A 14,987-nucleotide genomic window follows, 5' to 3' on the forward strand; every position below is an offset into this window, starting at 1 on the left:
ATGAGTTCCCTTTGCTCCGTTCTCTTCCACGGGTTGCCAGGACATTCAGAAAGTTTGAAAGCAAGTCATTTTATTCCACAGTTCCATTACTGCAATATCACTGGTACCAGTATCCCCTTTTAATCAAGGCTAGGCCACCAAATGGTATTGCTGAATTGGTCTCATCATACATGGTTTTAGGTCTTTGGTTGAGGAAGAAAAGGGGAGTAAGTGTATATCTGACATGGTTTAGGAATGGTATGTTTCAATTTAGAATTCCCCTGAAAAACCATGCTCCTCTCACTCATTCCCCTCCTGGCCACTCCCCTGCTGCAGAGGAGAATTGGAGGTCCCACAGGTTAGGATAAGAACAATTTACTGGAAAGAGCAGTGAGATGAGAAAAAAGTGGTAGCAGCAACAACACTAATGACAGAGGGTACAGGAAAGGAGGGATTCACACAGAAAACCCCCAGCAGCAGACAGGACTGGACAGCTCCCCCTGCCATGCTCACTTGACCAAAAGGAGCCCCTTCTCCCCAGAAGAGACTCCCTTACTTCCAACGTCAGCAGTGACTGTGGCGGTACAGAATAACCTCTGGGTCCAAGCCATGTCCCCTCCTGGCTACTGCAAAATTAGCCCTGTCCTGGCCAGACCCAGGACAGTATTCTAAATTATGCTCTTCAGGCATCCCCTTAGTTTGGTTTCCTCCAAGATAATTTAATGTTTTCCAGCACTGAAAAAGTTACATGGTGATGCTTTCTATAAGGTAATCAACAAGCCCTGGCTGTAAGGTCTTATTTGTGCTTTTTGCTGTCCTTTCTAACATTGCACTCTGCTCTGTAGGAAAATTGTGCATGTCTATTTTGGCTGAGAATGCTCTCAGGGAAATCAGAACAATTTTTATTTGTTTGTGTTTTGCAATCCACTGACAGTTGCAGCACATCATTTTCTGAGGTCATATTGCAGAAGGCTGGAAGGGAGCAGTGTCTGCTGGAATGTCTTTTAGGGCAGACAGAAAAATAACGCACTGCTTGCAACTCCTCCATTTGCCGTGTTTCATCTTGAATGACTGCTTTTATTTTTACTTAAATATTTTTTGAGATCCAACAGACACCTTCCCAGAATATTTACAGATTGCCTTTGCAATGGTCCAGGGACCTGAGCTTGCTCCTGTGGTGCTGAGGCTTTCCACAGGTGCATGGGCAAAGGCAGTTTCAGTAAAGCATTCTTACTGATCTGTTACTTGAGTTGTATTTCGTCCTGTTTAATAAACAAATATCTACCTGCTAAGCAGTTTAAAAAAGCAACACTTTTCTATATAAATAACATTTGAGTTTCTTCAGGGATCTTCCTGGATCTGAAGGACTTACGTTGATGTACTCCTTTAAGTGTAAAATTACGAAATGACATAACCATTGATTAATTTGATCAGATAAAGCAGATCAAAGGAGTAAGACAGTTTGGAGATATAGTTATTTTCATGCTATGACTCTATGACGTACCTCTATTAGCATCTTCATTAACTGCTTTCAGGTGAGAGGTAGGAACAAACAGAATGACTTCAGCTGGGAAGGATGTAGGTTAGTAGTCCCCAAGTTCACTTGTGTTTACTAGCTCCAGGTTTTTACTGTGGAGGCCAGAGGTTTACATTTACATTGATGAAATTAAAAGTGAAAGTACTGTAGCTTTTCATCAAACTGCAGTGCCTATGACCTACATTAGCTTCTCTGCTTTCTACCAGCTCTCCACCAACTGCTTGAAAGTCTCAGCAAAGCCTGGAAAAAGGTGGTGGGTCCAAGGGGAGTTGGGACACCCTGATTTGTCACCTGTTACAACCCCAAATCTTTGTCTTAAGAGCTCTATATGTTGTCAGAGTGATATCGATGGATTTAGCAGAGGCTCCCGGTCAAGGAGTTTCTCTGACTACACTGAGCTTCTGTAAAGGCTCTTAGCAGGGATATTGATGGTCATCATTTTTCCAGTAGGCTTCTGTGGATCTAGATTAAATTCTTAGCACTGGCACTGTCAATCTTGGAGGGGGTTGCGCAACAATAGTTGTTACATATGATCAGTGTCAGTAACAGTGAGGTCAGATGCCATCCCTGGGATGTGGCCCATCCTTGGGACGTGTGGTGGCACTGAGGATGGGGTGATGCAGGCTTTGACTTAGGCTGAACCGGGTCACTTGGGATGCCAACTGGGTAGGAGGGTATGGTGTGGCTCATTTCAGTCACGCAACCCACTGGGCTTCAACTTCCACTGCTGTCTGTGCCAGGTGAAAACTTCAGGGGTGGCTGTTATGATGGCAAGCACACTCACCTGCCATCTCCACTGGGTGGGTCCTCCTTCAAAGTGTGAGTGGAGGAAGTCTGGGGCAGAGCCAGAGATTAAACTGGTTTCCCTTCAGTGATAATTTTGGTAACTTGGTTTCAAAACCCAAAGTTTTGGAACTTGCTCAGGATCTTTTTCTGAAGTGCTTTCTATTTGAAAGGTTCTTTTCTCTTGTGACATGGCTTATATTTGGGATTGTAACAAATGAGTTTTTCGCAGGTTTATGGGCTGTTCCAGCAAGCCTATATGAGGCTTATAAAGAATAGGGGACTATGCTTCAAAGCTGAGTTTGCGCCTTCTATCAGAAAAAAGAAAAGCTGAAGTTGTTCCTGAATTTTAACTATGTTTTCTCACCCTTATGCTTTTCTTGTATTTTCCCACTCACAGAGGAAACAAGAAAAGTTTGCTACTTTTTTTGTCCTTAGTTGCCTACATTTTAAGTGTGTGGCTAGTAGTCTGTAACACGTATGTTTTGCAAACATGAGTGTTACAAATTACTGGCAAACACTTCAACAAAACAGATGCAACCATCAGGGAGGTGCAGGACATGAGCCATCTTCCCCCATGCCCCCACACTTCCGTGCCCTTGTTTCTCCTCTCTGTAATTTTAGGGCTGTTGGCTGCCCTGACAGTGCAGGAGTGGTTTCCTGCCCCAGGGTCTGACTGAATGCAGTGTGGGCAGAGGCTCAGGTGGGCACAGCCTCTTGCTCCCCTGGGACAGCGCTCATGCAACTTGGCTGGTGGTGAACTGGGCCTATTGCCCCTGGGCCAGAGCAGGCTGTGAGCTGGTGATATACCACAAAAAAAATAGTTGCTCTGCTCTTCAGAGGTTGCTGCCCCTGCAGTTCTCACCTTTGGCACTCTGACCTGGGCAGTGAGGGACCTGGGCTTCAGCTGCCCCTCAGCTCAGCCAGTAGCACTCATAGAGCAAGAGTGCACGTGGAAGTATTCCTCATCTTCCATCCTTTTCAGCAACACTGTGCTTGGGACAGTTCCCACAGCAGTCCTCCTGGCAGCCTCCTGGCCCCATGTTTCTTTCCTTTATGTGGGTTAAGGGCTCGGGACAATGACAGAAGTACTGTCTGGCAGTAATGACGTGAACTGGGTGATGGAAGCAGCACCCCAGAGAGAAAGCACATGTAGGGGAATAACAGGGAATAATATTCCTGGCCCATACATGTTCCCAGGGCCCTGACTCCTCTTCCCTTGCTCTCAGAGAGGAGAGAGGTGCCTGGAGAGTTGCTCCAGCCTTGGGGGAAGCACAGACTTGTGCATCCAACAGTACCTGTCACAAGGAGGCTGAATGGCCTTTTGAGACATAGGCTTTAGAAATCAAGGGATCAGATGATTGGTATGAGATAAGTCTGTGTTTACTCTCCGATAGCTTTTTACGTCAAAGACCATCACCGATGAATCACCTACGTGTGTGACTGTCATCATTGCTGTGCTAAATATAAATGTCAAAGGATATTGAGCTGTAGGAATAAATCAGACTCTGTTGGTATGTGTGTATCAGACAGGGCTTCTTCTGTGTGTCCATCTCTCTTTATTATGAAGGCTGCTACGGTCAATGGGAAGCAGCTGCAAGAACTCAAATCTAAGCCAGGAGTACATGTTATATTTTCACACACAGATCTGGCATATCCACACATAGAATCTCTTCTTGCTGGTTCTGTCAAAATTATCTGTGAAGAAGGAGAGAAAGGTTTGCTTTAACAGTATTTCTGAGGTAGAAACACTGAGAGACTGAGAAGCATTTTCACACCCTTTTTTATACAGAATGTGTGATTTTTAAATAAGCACCAGAAAGAAAGCAACTTTGCCAAGGCTACCAGCCCTGCTGGCTGATCTGTGGATGTGGGTATGGTGTGTGATTCATATGGGTTCAGGTCAAAGCACTTGAGCTAGACTCTCAATTAGTTTCAATTATAAACAAAGTGATTGTTTTTACTTTCTGCTGACAGCTGGGAGAAAGCAGTAGGAAAATTCCCTTGTATTTCATACAGCTAAAAGTTCTTTTTTTTCTTTCTATTCAGTAAATCTATTTTTTTTCAGCAATAAAATGATGATGAATAAGGCCAAGAGAAAAATGTCAGGAACCTGAAACTGCCTGTTTACTTTCCAGCAACACTCTGCTCTGGCAATGGCAGTGGCAGTGGGTTTTTTTTTTTAACCTGTTATGCTCCCTTTACAACAGATGAAGAAGTGGTAGTGAATTGAAAAATGAGCTTTGAATGTGCAAAGTAAATATGTCTTGATTTTAAAAAGCCTAAAAAATCCTATACAATGTAGGAAGAGGGGGCTAACACCACTTTACTACTCCCCTACTGAATGCTGTTATACAGATAATCCTGTAATAACAAGATAAAAGATAGTTAAACAACCTGGAATAAGGTTGTCCTTTGGGCATTTGGGCTGGAAATGAAAAGAAGCTTTGTTGCTGTATTCCTTTATCATTCTCAGTTTCTGCCTCTCTTCTCAGCTATACTTTTCCTCTTTCCTGTCTCTCTTCCTCTGCCATAGGTGTGCCCATGGATGCAGGAAGCATCCTTCCAGGGGTTCCAGCACAGAAAGGACTTCAAGCCTCCTTGCCTTCCATGCTGTTCCAGCTTTATGTCTATCGCATGGCTGCAAGCTCCCATCGTTTGCTGCTATGCTTACTATTCATCCTTTTCTCTTCTCTTTCTCCCATCATGTCTCCTAGCTTCTTCCTCTCCCTTTGCCTCATGACACAGCCATCTCTCTGCTACTGTCCTGGAAGATCTGTCTCACATCTTCAGCCCGTAGCCCTTTCTTGCCTCTCTCTCTTGTAGTAAGCCAAAATACAGCTTTTAATAGGTTCTCCAGAAACCTATAAAGGGGGAAAGAGCTGGCAACTTTTGTCAGAGGAACATGGAGTTGTATTCAGTAGAGATAGTACTTAGTCCTCAAAGTCTGAAAATGTAGGAAGGTGGGAGACAACTGCGAGAAACAGAAATGCCAGAAAAATGTGGAGGATTTGGCAGCTCTGTCTTTATGTCTACTGTGTTACAGAAAAAACAGAAATTGAAGACAAACATATAAATGTGCTAACATTTAAGTTATTGGATGCAAGTCTGTTACTGAATTACTTTGAGGGATTTTTTTTTTTTAGTTTCAAGGTTAATTTTTTTTGTCATCGTTCCACTCTCTTTAGTTTCACTTCAGGTAATAGTATTGAAAAGTTACATTGCTCCAGAACAGCTTCAAACCTCTGTCTTTCAAAATGCTTGTTCAGTATTACCCTTCTTTGGCTAAAATTTTATTAGACCTAATTGAATTCTGTCAGACTGCCACTGCTTTGTGTCACTAGCCCAGGACCAGACTGTAGTATGAACCTTTGGGAAAATCCATCATAAAAACACTGGTAGGAAACTGGTTAATACCAGTCTAATGGAGTTTATCAGATTATCTTAAGAGTACATAGCTCTGCAACCCCTTTGTAATTCTATCACCTGGCCTGCCCAGTTCTTTTAACCATTGTTAGGCTGAAAAAAATGGGGAAAATTCAAAATCCTTTGAGTACAAAAAGTACCAGGCATCAAAACAGTCGATGATTTCAAGTTCAGCCTAATCATTATTCAGTATTGTGCTTACCTCTGATGAGAGATAATACTACTTTGTCCCTCCTTGTCTGAAACTGCTTACAGCTTCTCTCTGCACTTCACATCATGTGTGCAGTCAAATCTTGTCATATCTGCTACTGCTGATACAAAGCTGCCAGTGCTGCATACTCTGGGAGTACCATTTACCATCATTGTAAATAATGCTATACTCATTACAAAGCTCTAAAGTGACCTAAAAATCTATCTGTTCTTATTACTGTAATGTAACTATTGACCTCTATAAATTGATTGAACTCACAAAAGGTAGTTTCAGTAATAAGAAGCAAAATTAAATGTTACATGATGTAAATACATAGATTATCTTGCTCAGGAAGATTGGAGACAGACAGAACATAGACCTGAACTGCAAACTCATTCAGACAGCTTTTTTTGTCTTGAACTGGAACTGAAATTGAACCATTACTTTGAAGTCTCAGCTGTATTTGGTCTAGAACTGAATGTTTCCAGCTTGCCTTCCTGTGAAGTGTCTCTAGCTACTGCTCTTGAATCCTGTTATCTTCCCATGCCAGTCTGCATGACCTGTGCTGTGTTGGCACTGCATGGCAGCACTGCATTGCAGTCTTTTTTCCCGTGCACTACTTGGGATGTCATCCTGCACTGCTTTCAGTTGCTTTGGAGATCTGAGATCCATGCATGGATCAGTGCAAAATAGACCTCACCCGTGCCCAGAGCAGCAGTGTGCTGTGCTTCATACTGCTGCTGAGAAGGCTGCAGAGGTAAGGAGATGGGAATGCAGTCCAGACTCACTAAGAGCCTGCTTCTATCTTTTAACCCATAAATCTTGTGTAAACACTTAGGTGGTTCAGTACGAACAAGCTTGAGGTGGTTCATCATTACCCAGACTGGTTAACAAATATTTACTGATTTCCAGCCAAGTTGAAGTGCAGTCATGCTTTCAAATTGGTGACTCTGTCCCTTCCCTGACTAGTGAAGTAAAAATAAATGTTTTTTTCAGTATTATATGAATAAGGGCTGAGGCTTTGATTTTCAAAAGTTGGTTGTGATAACCATTACCATGGCAATTAGACTATCTCAGTGCAGAAGGTGAGAGGGTGCTGGCTCTGTGGTCATCCTGGTCTTCCTGGGGCTTTTGCCAGCATGGATGCTAAAGCTCACCCAGTAGATTACAGGCTCTGGGTCCTCCCTTCTCAGAGCATCAGGTGTATTGTCATACAATTACCCATGTTTTACAACACAGAGCTATAAATACATCAGTAGAAAGAGAATTTCTCAGTGAGCAGAAAATGGCATGCTGAAGAATGCATACTGATATGCATCTGTCTCTCTGGAGTTAGTTTTTACTTAGCTTTCAAACTTACATAAAATTCAATTAATTTATCTTGATTGAACGCTGCATGTGCTTTCTTTGTATTTCCGGTCAGATGTGCTACAGCTCTTCTTAGTTTTTCTGGACGTTCCAGGAAGATCCTTGGCCATTGAGGGTCTCGTGATCCATTACCAGCTGCCTTGGGGAGACGCAGGCACATGCTGTGCTGTGCCACACTGTTTGGCCCTCAGAGCCATGCTGTGCTGGACAGATTCCTTGGCACAGAGTAACCTCAGCTGCCCAATCACAATGGAAGCGCCCAGAGGTGGCATCTGCTAGGTACCGGTAGTGACACCATGGCACATACTTGTCTTTGTCTTGAGTTGAAGCAACATACTGTCATTTAAATATCCATTTGAAAATCCTATGAAAAGTTTGAAGACCTCAGTATGGGTGAGCCTCTCTCCCAATGGGAAGCCTGGGCAATGTGCCATGCCCTGATTATATGCCTGTCTGCCACTGCTGCCCTCAGGATTCCAGTGTCAGAAGGTACTAAAGGTCTTGTAGCTTGCTGCTGTCTTTTCTGTTACATTCATTAATTACCTTTCTTGAGAGTATTTGTCATTCTTTCTTTGTGTATAGTAGGAACCAGAACCTTCTAGTTCAAAACCATAGTCCACCATATATTTGTGAATATAGTAATAAATTTTGTAGAAAAAATTCTATTCTTGAATAGATGCCCTTCCAGTTAGGCCACCATTAATAGTGCACATCATTAAGCCTTAGTCAGTGTAATATTGTGCTGTGTGGGAAGGAATCCCAGGCTGAGTCTATTTTTGACCTCTAATGGTTGATTTACAATGAGTTATAGTAGCAGAGTTCGAATACTTGGTTGTTATTGCTGAGCTGGACTACTATCAGGCAGTTCTAAAAATAAAATTAACAATTTGAAGAGTAAAACTAAAGTTCCTTAAGAGAGCCCTGCTTGACCTTTCAGCAAATGCACTGGATTTCCTGAACCAGCACTCACGGGCAGGGCGATGACACTGGGCAATGCCAGCCAGAATGGTCCTGCTGCTTAATGGGGCTATTGACATCTCCTTGCTGATTCTCTGCTTCTTGTGAGGCTCATCACGGTGTGTTGCAGTGCTCATGATCTTTAAGTGTCTTTTTAGAGGAAACAATGGGAAACTAAATGGCCACTTAGGGAGGATCCTGCAGGAAACAAAAGTTTGTATGAAAAAGATAAATGAGGCGCAAATGTGAACAGCTGGTTCGAGTATCAGCCATGTTTTTCTTGCAGAAGTGTGTCTGGACTTTGTGATATCTATTCTGTTCCTCACAGAAATTCACTCTTCTGAAACTGGCAAAGAATGGGAGCCAAATTTGTCTGTCCTTTTCCAGACCTTCCCCAGGGTCAGTTTTGCCTGTACCCAACCCTGAGCGTGTGCTGTCATGTGGTTTCATACAGAAATTACAAGCTCAGCTGGGATGCAGGAATGCATCCAAAAGAGTTTCCTTTCAAGGAAGTGTACAAGCCCTTAGAAGTGATGTCTATATGTGACTCTGCTGTGCATCTAATACTAATTAAACATTTGACAGGTGTTTTTTGGTTTTGTTTTGCAGGAAGAAATCATTCCTGTTTTCAGCTCTGTATGCTGCCTTTATATTTGGTGGTCGGCACCTAATGAACAAACGAGCAAAATTTGAACTGAGGAAGCCACTAGTGCTCTGGTCTTTGAGCCTCGCCGTCTTCAGGTAGGCACTTCTTCACACCACCTGCCTTTGACATCGGGCCCTGAGGACGTTTGGGGTTCTTCACGTACAGCAGCACTGCTAGTGCAACAACAGGCTCACACAGAAGTGACGTTTTTTTGCTTCTATTCAGGGTTGTGTCCTGATCCACTCCTTAACACTGAAATGATCCCCTTTGACTTACCAGATCATAGAGCATTTGAAGAAGGGAGAAATCAATAACCCTCATGAAGAACAAAGGCGAAAATAAAGGAGGACATGAGAAAAAGTGCTTATTGTTGCAATACATTTACCATGCAAGCTACAAATGGAAATAAACACATTAAGATGTTAGTCTTGTTCTCACTTACTAGTATATTATGTTTATGTGGTGTGTATATTTAGTCTGGACTCTGATTTCCATTACAGTGAGGTAAAACAAAAGTCACTGCGTTGATGACAGGTAAATTAGACTGCTGTAACTAATATCAGGAGCTGATTTCTGGTTATTCCATAAGAAATTGCTTGTGATTGTAGCAAAAATGTGGCTCCACAGGGAAAGGCTATTTTTTAGTGATGCACATCTCTTGGCCATGTGTTGACTCCATATTTAGTATGGGGACTATCCTGTTCAGATTGTTGGTAGTTGTTGAAGTCAGAAGTAAAATTGGCCAACCTGAACTACACTTTATATTCTTAATATGCTAATTTTAAATGAGGCTGAAGATGAATGAATAAACAAATGCTTATTAAAATGGCCCTTACAAACACATTAATTTTGATACAAATTGCTAGTAATAGTACACAGATGACCTGAGAACTACCCTTCATTTCAGGGACTATTGGGACTGTAAGTTAGAGCTCACTGAACAACATATAGACCATCCACAAGCTGTTATAAACACTGCTACTTGTATCTTTCTAATATCAATATAATAATTACTGGTTATATCACAACTACATAAAGCATGTTTGCTTACTGAGCAAGTGTGAATGGTACATTACTTTTCACAGGATGGGAATATCTCACTCTACAGAGTGAAATAAAGTAGGAATGGAGAAGTTTGGCTTTTTTCATGGCTTTTGCTTTTGTTTTTGTTCTCCAAAATTGTATCACCTTGAAACTTTCCAAAACTCTGTCAGGGGAAAATAAATTGTATTTCTAATATCTAGGACATGCTAACGAAAGAACTTTATTTTGGCTTGGTTTTAATAGTTCATCAACGCATCAAAGAATATCTCAGAGCAGACAAAACTTCTAGTGATCTGAATAACTCTGAGAGCAAGTTCTAACACTGTGGAAATTTGTAATTTTCATTTGATTGCACTTGGTGCTGTATATTCTTGCTATGTGTCTAACATAATTTTGCTTGAAGGTCCTGGAAGCAGTTGTCGTTATTTGTTCCAGAAATGACTGAATCTCATGAGCTGTTGAATTGGTTCTTTGATGGCATTTTATTTTTGGATCAGTTTGTAAAGTTGTTTGTAGCCAGCAGGATCCCAGTTCTGATAGCACTTTCTTAATGAATGGGGACACTAGGAACTAGCTGGCTTACACAAAGCATTTGCAGTTTTATTCTCAATCTGAGGTGGGGAAGCATGATTTTGAAACTCTCCTTTGCGTAAGATATCTAGGGCGAATTTAAAAATCAAATTATTTTGAGATACGGCTGACACTCACAGTGTGGGATTTTAAAGCAATTTCACTAGCTAATTTCCTCCAAAAATCACAAGTGATCAATGCACCGATGAATGAATAGCATGAATTTACACTGTACAGCCTAGATGGACTTTGAAATCAACAGATTCGTTACTTGCTGATTGGAGTTTCCCATCATAATCGTATGAAATAGCTAACTCATGGCCAGCATGAGCTGCTGAGTGATGCTAGGCGATATAAAAGTGTGGACTTCATGTTTTGAAGCTACAAGCTGCCAGGATGAATCTGCCACAGCGGACACCTCAGGGCAGGCACTCGAGGAGAGCTCTCCTTATGCAGATGAGAAGCATTGGCCAGAATGGTACAATTAAGAGAGGGATTCACAGCTCTTCCATCTGCTTCCTCCATCAATTCAAATAGCACCATTCAGGGACAAGGTGTCCAAGCACTGCAGAAATGTATGTTAGGAAGAGAGACAGCAAGGTGGAGGGGGTGTGTGGGATGTTTGACCTGTGCAGAAGTGCTGTGCATTTAACCAGCTGGATTTGGCGTGGGCATCAATTGATTATGAAAATTATATGACTATGCTTTGCTCTTTTGAGGTGCTGAGTAGTGTGCAGAAGAATGAAATAGGGAAGGGGGAAAACCAACCCCAAATATTTGCAGTAATACAGTAAGCACTGAACCTTTGTAGCTTCTATAGCAACATGCAATCCCATAAAAAATCCCTTGACTTCTTGCCTGGAAAACAGACAAAGACTTAAATAAATGTTCATTGGAACATCCACTACCTGTTGCTTCAGTGCTAGTGTCCTTTCTGGGGCCATCATTCACAGCCTTACTGACTGTCTCAGCAAGCAGCACTTGAAATGCTGTGAACTTTCCGAGTAACTTGGATTTGTTTTTTTCTGGCTCCTGTCATAAATAGGTGTTACATTACTAAGGTGTTGCATTTATATATGCTTGGTCTGAAAGGCATTCCTCCGAAGGTCAATTCAAGTACATTTAGAGGACTGTAGGCTTAGTATGGATCCAGGAAAATGCTCCTTAAATTTCAAAAGACTTCCTCTTTGGCTTTCTGAGATGCTAAAATGCTCTGACTTTTACAATACCTTGCAGAAATTCTAAGTAATATATTTGTCTGCCATGAGTGGTTGTACTGAGGAAGTAAAAGCTGCCTGGAGAGCCCTCATTATTCTGCCTTAAGGTCAGTGTGAGGCTTTTTTCTGGACTCCTTGTTTATCTCCCTTTTAGCACTCCGGCCATTTTACCTGCTTCAAATACCCTCAGAAATAGTAACACTTAGCAGAGGCTGTAAAGATGTGTTTTGGGCTTTAAAAGTAAAAGAAATTCCTGCCAGGCAATCACATGGTCCTTCTTCAGAGTGCATCCTGTATGCCCTCGCACTTGCCAAGATCATTTAAATGTGGTAGCTGCTACAGTAGGAAACTTGCCACGCTTATAAATAAACAAAACAATTACACCACCCTGCTGAGCTTGCTGAGCATTCAGGAGCCCGGTCAAGAGTGAATACTATGTCAACACTGGCAGCCAGCAGGATTTCTGAGAAAAAAAGCAGCTTTATTACCCTTTGAAAGTGATGACTAGTTTTAAACATTTTGTCTCTGAAAACTTCAGTATGAGCAATGACAATAAATCCTGCTTTTCACTTGGAAACCACTGTAAAAACATCATCTCCTGAAATCTTTTGCTGAGAAACCAGTTTGAGATACTGGGGTTGCTGGGCTGGTTTGGTTTTTTGGTCCCTAGCAGGTTTGTTCACTTGTTTCAGTCATTGAAGATTTGTTCTGTTTTGTTTTGATTTGCTGTTTTTTTCTACACTTCAATTAAGTGTGTTTACCCAGCCTGGTTATATACTGAGGTCATAGGGGAGCAGTCCCGTGTTGCTCTTCATTAACAGGAATCTGCTGTTAAGAAACTACTCGAAAGGTCTTTCTTCAGTCCCATAAGACCCCAAGGAAACCATTGCTGTTTCACCTACATGATCAAAGTGACACTCAGTCCTGTTTTTCTGATTTTTTAGGGTTAAAAATCTGCAAAACACATAAAACTTGAATTGCCAGTTTTATATTCATGACACTTTGAACATAAAGGCAGGACCATTCATTGAGTGTTTTACTTAGAGTCTATCAGAAGTGCCATGTTGGCGTCTGTAAGAAATCAGCAAAGCTGAGGCCAGAACTCGCAGAAAGATATGAAGTCATTAATTCATGTTTTCATTACATCTCAGATGGATTTTTGTAATTCCTTTTGTAGGACACAGAGTCTGTGTAAGGGTACCTTTTCTTTCAAGGAGCTTAAACATGTTTGATCGCCTCGTCTTGACAGAGGATAGCAGCATGGCACTGTTTTCCTGTGCATCATTAAGGGGCTGACAACAGAAGTTTCAGGGTCAAGGCTCTAACTAATAATAGTAAAAGGTTGTCTTCCCTAGGGAGTACTGTCACATCAATGCAGGAGGCAAAGAAGCTAAAACATCTAACGTGATGCAATCGTTTGTAAGCAGAGGCTAAGCTTGACCATGGCTGGTGGGTGCAGTTAGAGGAGGAGTATCTCTTCATCTAGCCAAACCACACCACTATAATGCTCTTATCATCCCCCTGAGATTACTTAGATTCTAATCCAAACCCAGCTATGCTTTGTAGCAGTGGTGGAAAGGAGTAAATGTCAGTAAAGGGTTTCCAAATGTCTTTCTTCCTGGTAAGCGCTTTCTCTAAGCAGTAGAAACAGTATCGAATGTAGCTAAAAAGCAAAGCTATCAAGGGTCTCAAAGGCAAAGTAATTCCCACAACAATAGGTCTTATATTTGAAAGACAGACCCAAAAAGACTCGCTAAAGGAAGGTGACTCACTTTGCCTTTACGGAGCTGGTGGTGACTGATTTTCTACTGGAAGCACAGCAGCACGTGTAGAGGGGTTGGCACACACAGAAGGCTCCTGACAAGGTAATCCGAGACATGCCTTTATGTGAAGAGCTCAGTTCTGAGATGAATTAAACAGAGAAGACAAAACATATGTTTAAAGAAAATATTCCAATATTGCTTGGATTTGTGACTCCGAAATACATTTTAGTTATCATGCATATAAATAGGAAAATCGATGAAAGATGATCGAGATTTATGTCCCATCGTAAGAACTGCTATTCACAGATACTTGCCATGGAGTTTTAAACACAACTTAATTTCATATGTTGCTGAGCAACCTATCAAAATCTTAAAATACTCTGAAATTTTATAAGGTCCTGACAGTAGATTAAATAGAAAATTAATTACTGAAAAGAGAAACGTTTGCCAAATAACATTAAAATTAATAAGCAGCATTTAAAGTGAATTAATAATCTTCTCACTTATAAATTTAAAAGGAAATTAATTCTAAGTGAAACATTTCCTAAATTTGTAAAGCATTAATGCATATTCTGAGGACGTTTCTCAGAACCCAAATCAGTAAAAGGCTTAATATACACCTACTTGACAATTTATTTCTATAGGACCACATTCGTCTTTACATGCTTACCTGATTTTCTTACATAACAGATAAAGAAACATCTTTTTAATTACCATTTTGGAGATGAAGTTGAAAGTTAGGTGAACAGTAGAATGATTGGAGAGAAGACAAAAATCCATTGGATGAGATTAACAGTTTAATAAGAAAAGTTTATTTTCTGTAATTTATTGTAATTCCAGTAGGAAAATACAAAGTGTTGTGTAAAGTTCATACAGTGCAAAACAAATGCTAGGTGGTATTAAAAAAATTGTGTAGAGGTGATAAAGAACAATAAGAACGATAAAGTACTGTCAAGAAGATGTATCTCCAATATCTACCTTATTTATTCTGACTATCCTTATTCCCTGATTTGTAACTGATGCCATGTGACAAAATGCTGTGCCCGTGTTTTAAAATCTCACCCTTTGTTCACTCTGCTGTTACTCCTGTGGACTCCCATGTCCATCAAAGTAATTTTGAATGTAAGCTGATTTTACTGTTTTTACCTGCTTAGGCCTAATTAAAAGTAAATTAAGGAGTCACTGTAAGACCTGGCTGATTCTACTTTACAGGAGATATGGGTAGGACTGTCTAAAAATTATTATGAAAATCTCTTTTCTCAGTGCTAAGCTGGGCCTTCTTTCTTTAAAACATTTTCTCTGACCTAGCTTGTTTGTCTTTATTGCTGGAAAATTAACACATTAGCAAAGTGAATTCAGTACATCATTTGAAAAGCTGTTGATGTGCTCATTTTGCCCCTGTTCCTTCTCTCACAATCAATGAGTGTGTTGACACTCAATGTGTCACCTTGAATTACACCTTTTTTCGTGAGCTCACCCTGTCCCAGCCCACAGGAGCCTTCACAGG

The 14,987-nt window shown here is 41.1% G+C and overlaps 1 protein-coding gene across 3 annotated transcripts in view; it reads left to right on the forward strand.

The window, feature by feature from the left end:
- Positions 1-14,987, forward strand: part of ELOVL6 (ELOVL fatty acid elongase 6) — a 72,274-nt gene that overhangs the window by 40,453 nt on the left and 16,834 nt on the right. For 2 of the 3 annotated variants that reach the window (XM_088163825.1, XM_014878303.2), the window contains one exon: positions 8,850-8,981. In XM_088163825.1, coding sequence (XP_088019951.1) covers positions 8,850-8,981 — 132 coding nt within the window. Of the gene's footprint in view, positions 1-4,835; positions 6,673-8,849; positions 8,982-14,987 lie in introns of all 3 variants that reach the window. The other variant, XM_088163827.1, reaches the window with a different exon arrangement.

The sequence above is a fragment of the Sturnus vulgaris genome, chromosome 4, assembly GCF_052056855.1.
Source record: "Sturnus vulgaris isolate bStuVul1 chromosome 4, bStuVul1.hap1, whole genome shotgun sequence".
In the NCBI taxonomy this organism is placed as follows: Eukaryota; Metazoa; Chordata; class Aves; order Passeriformes; family Sturnidae; genus Sturnus; species Sturnus vulgaris.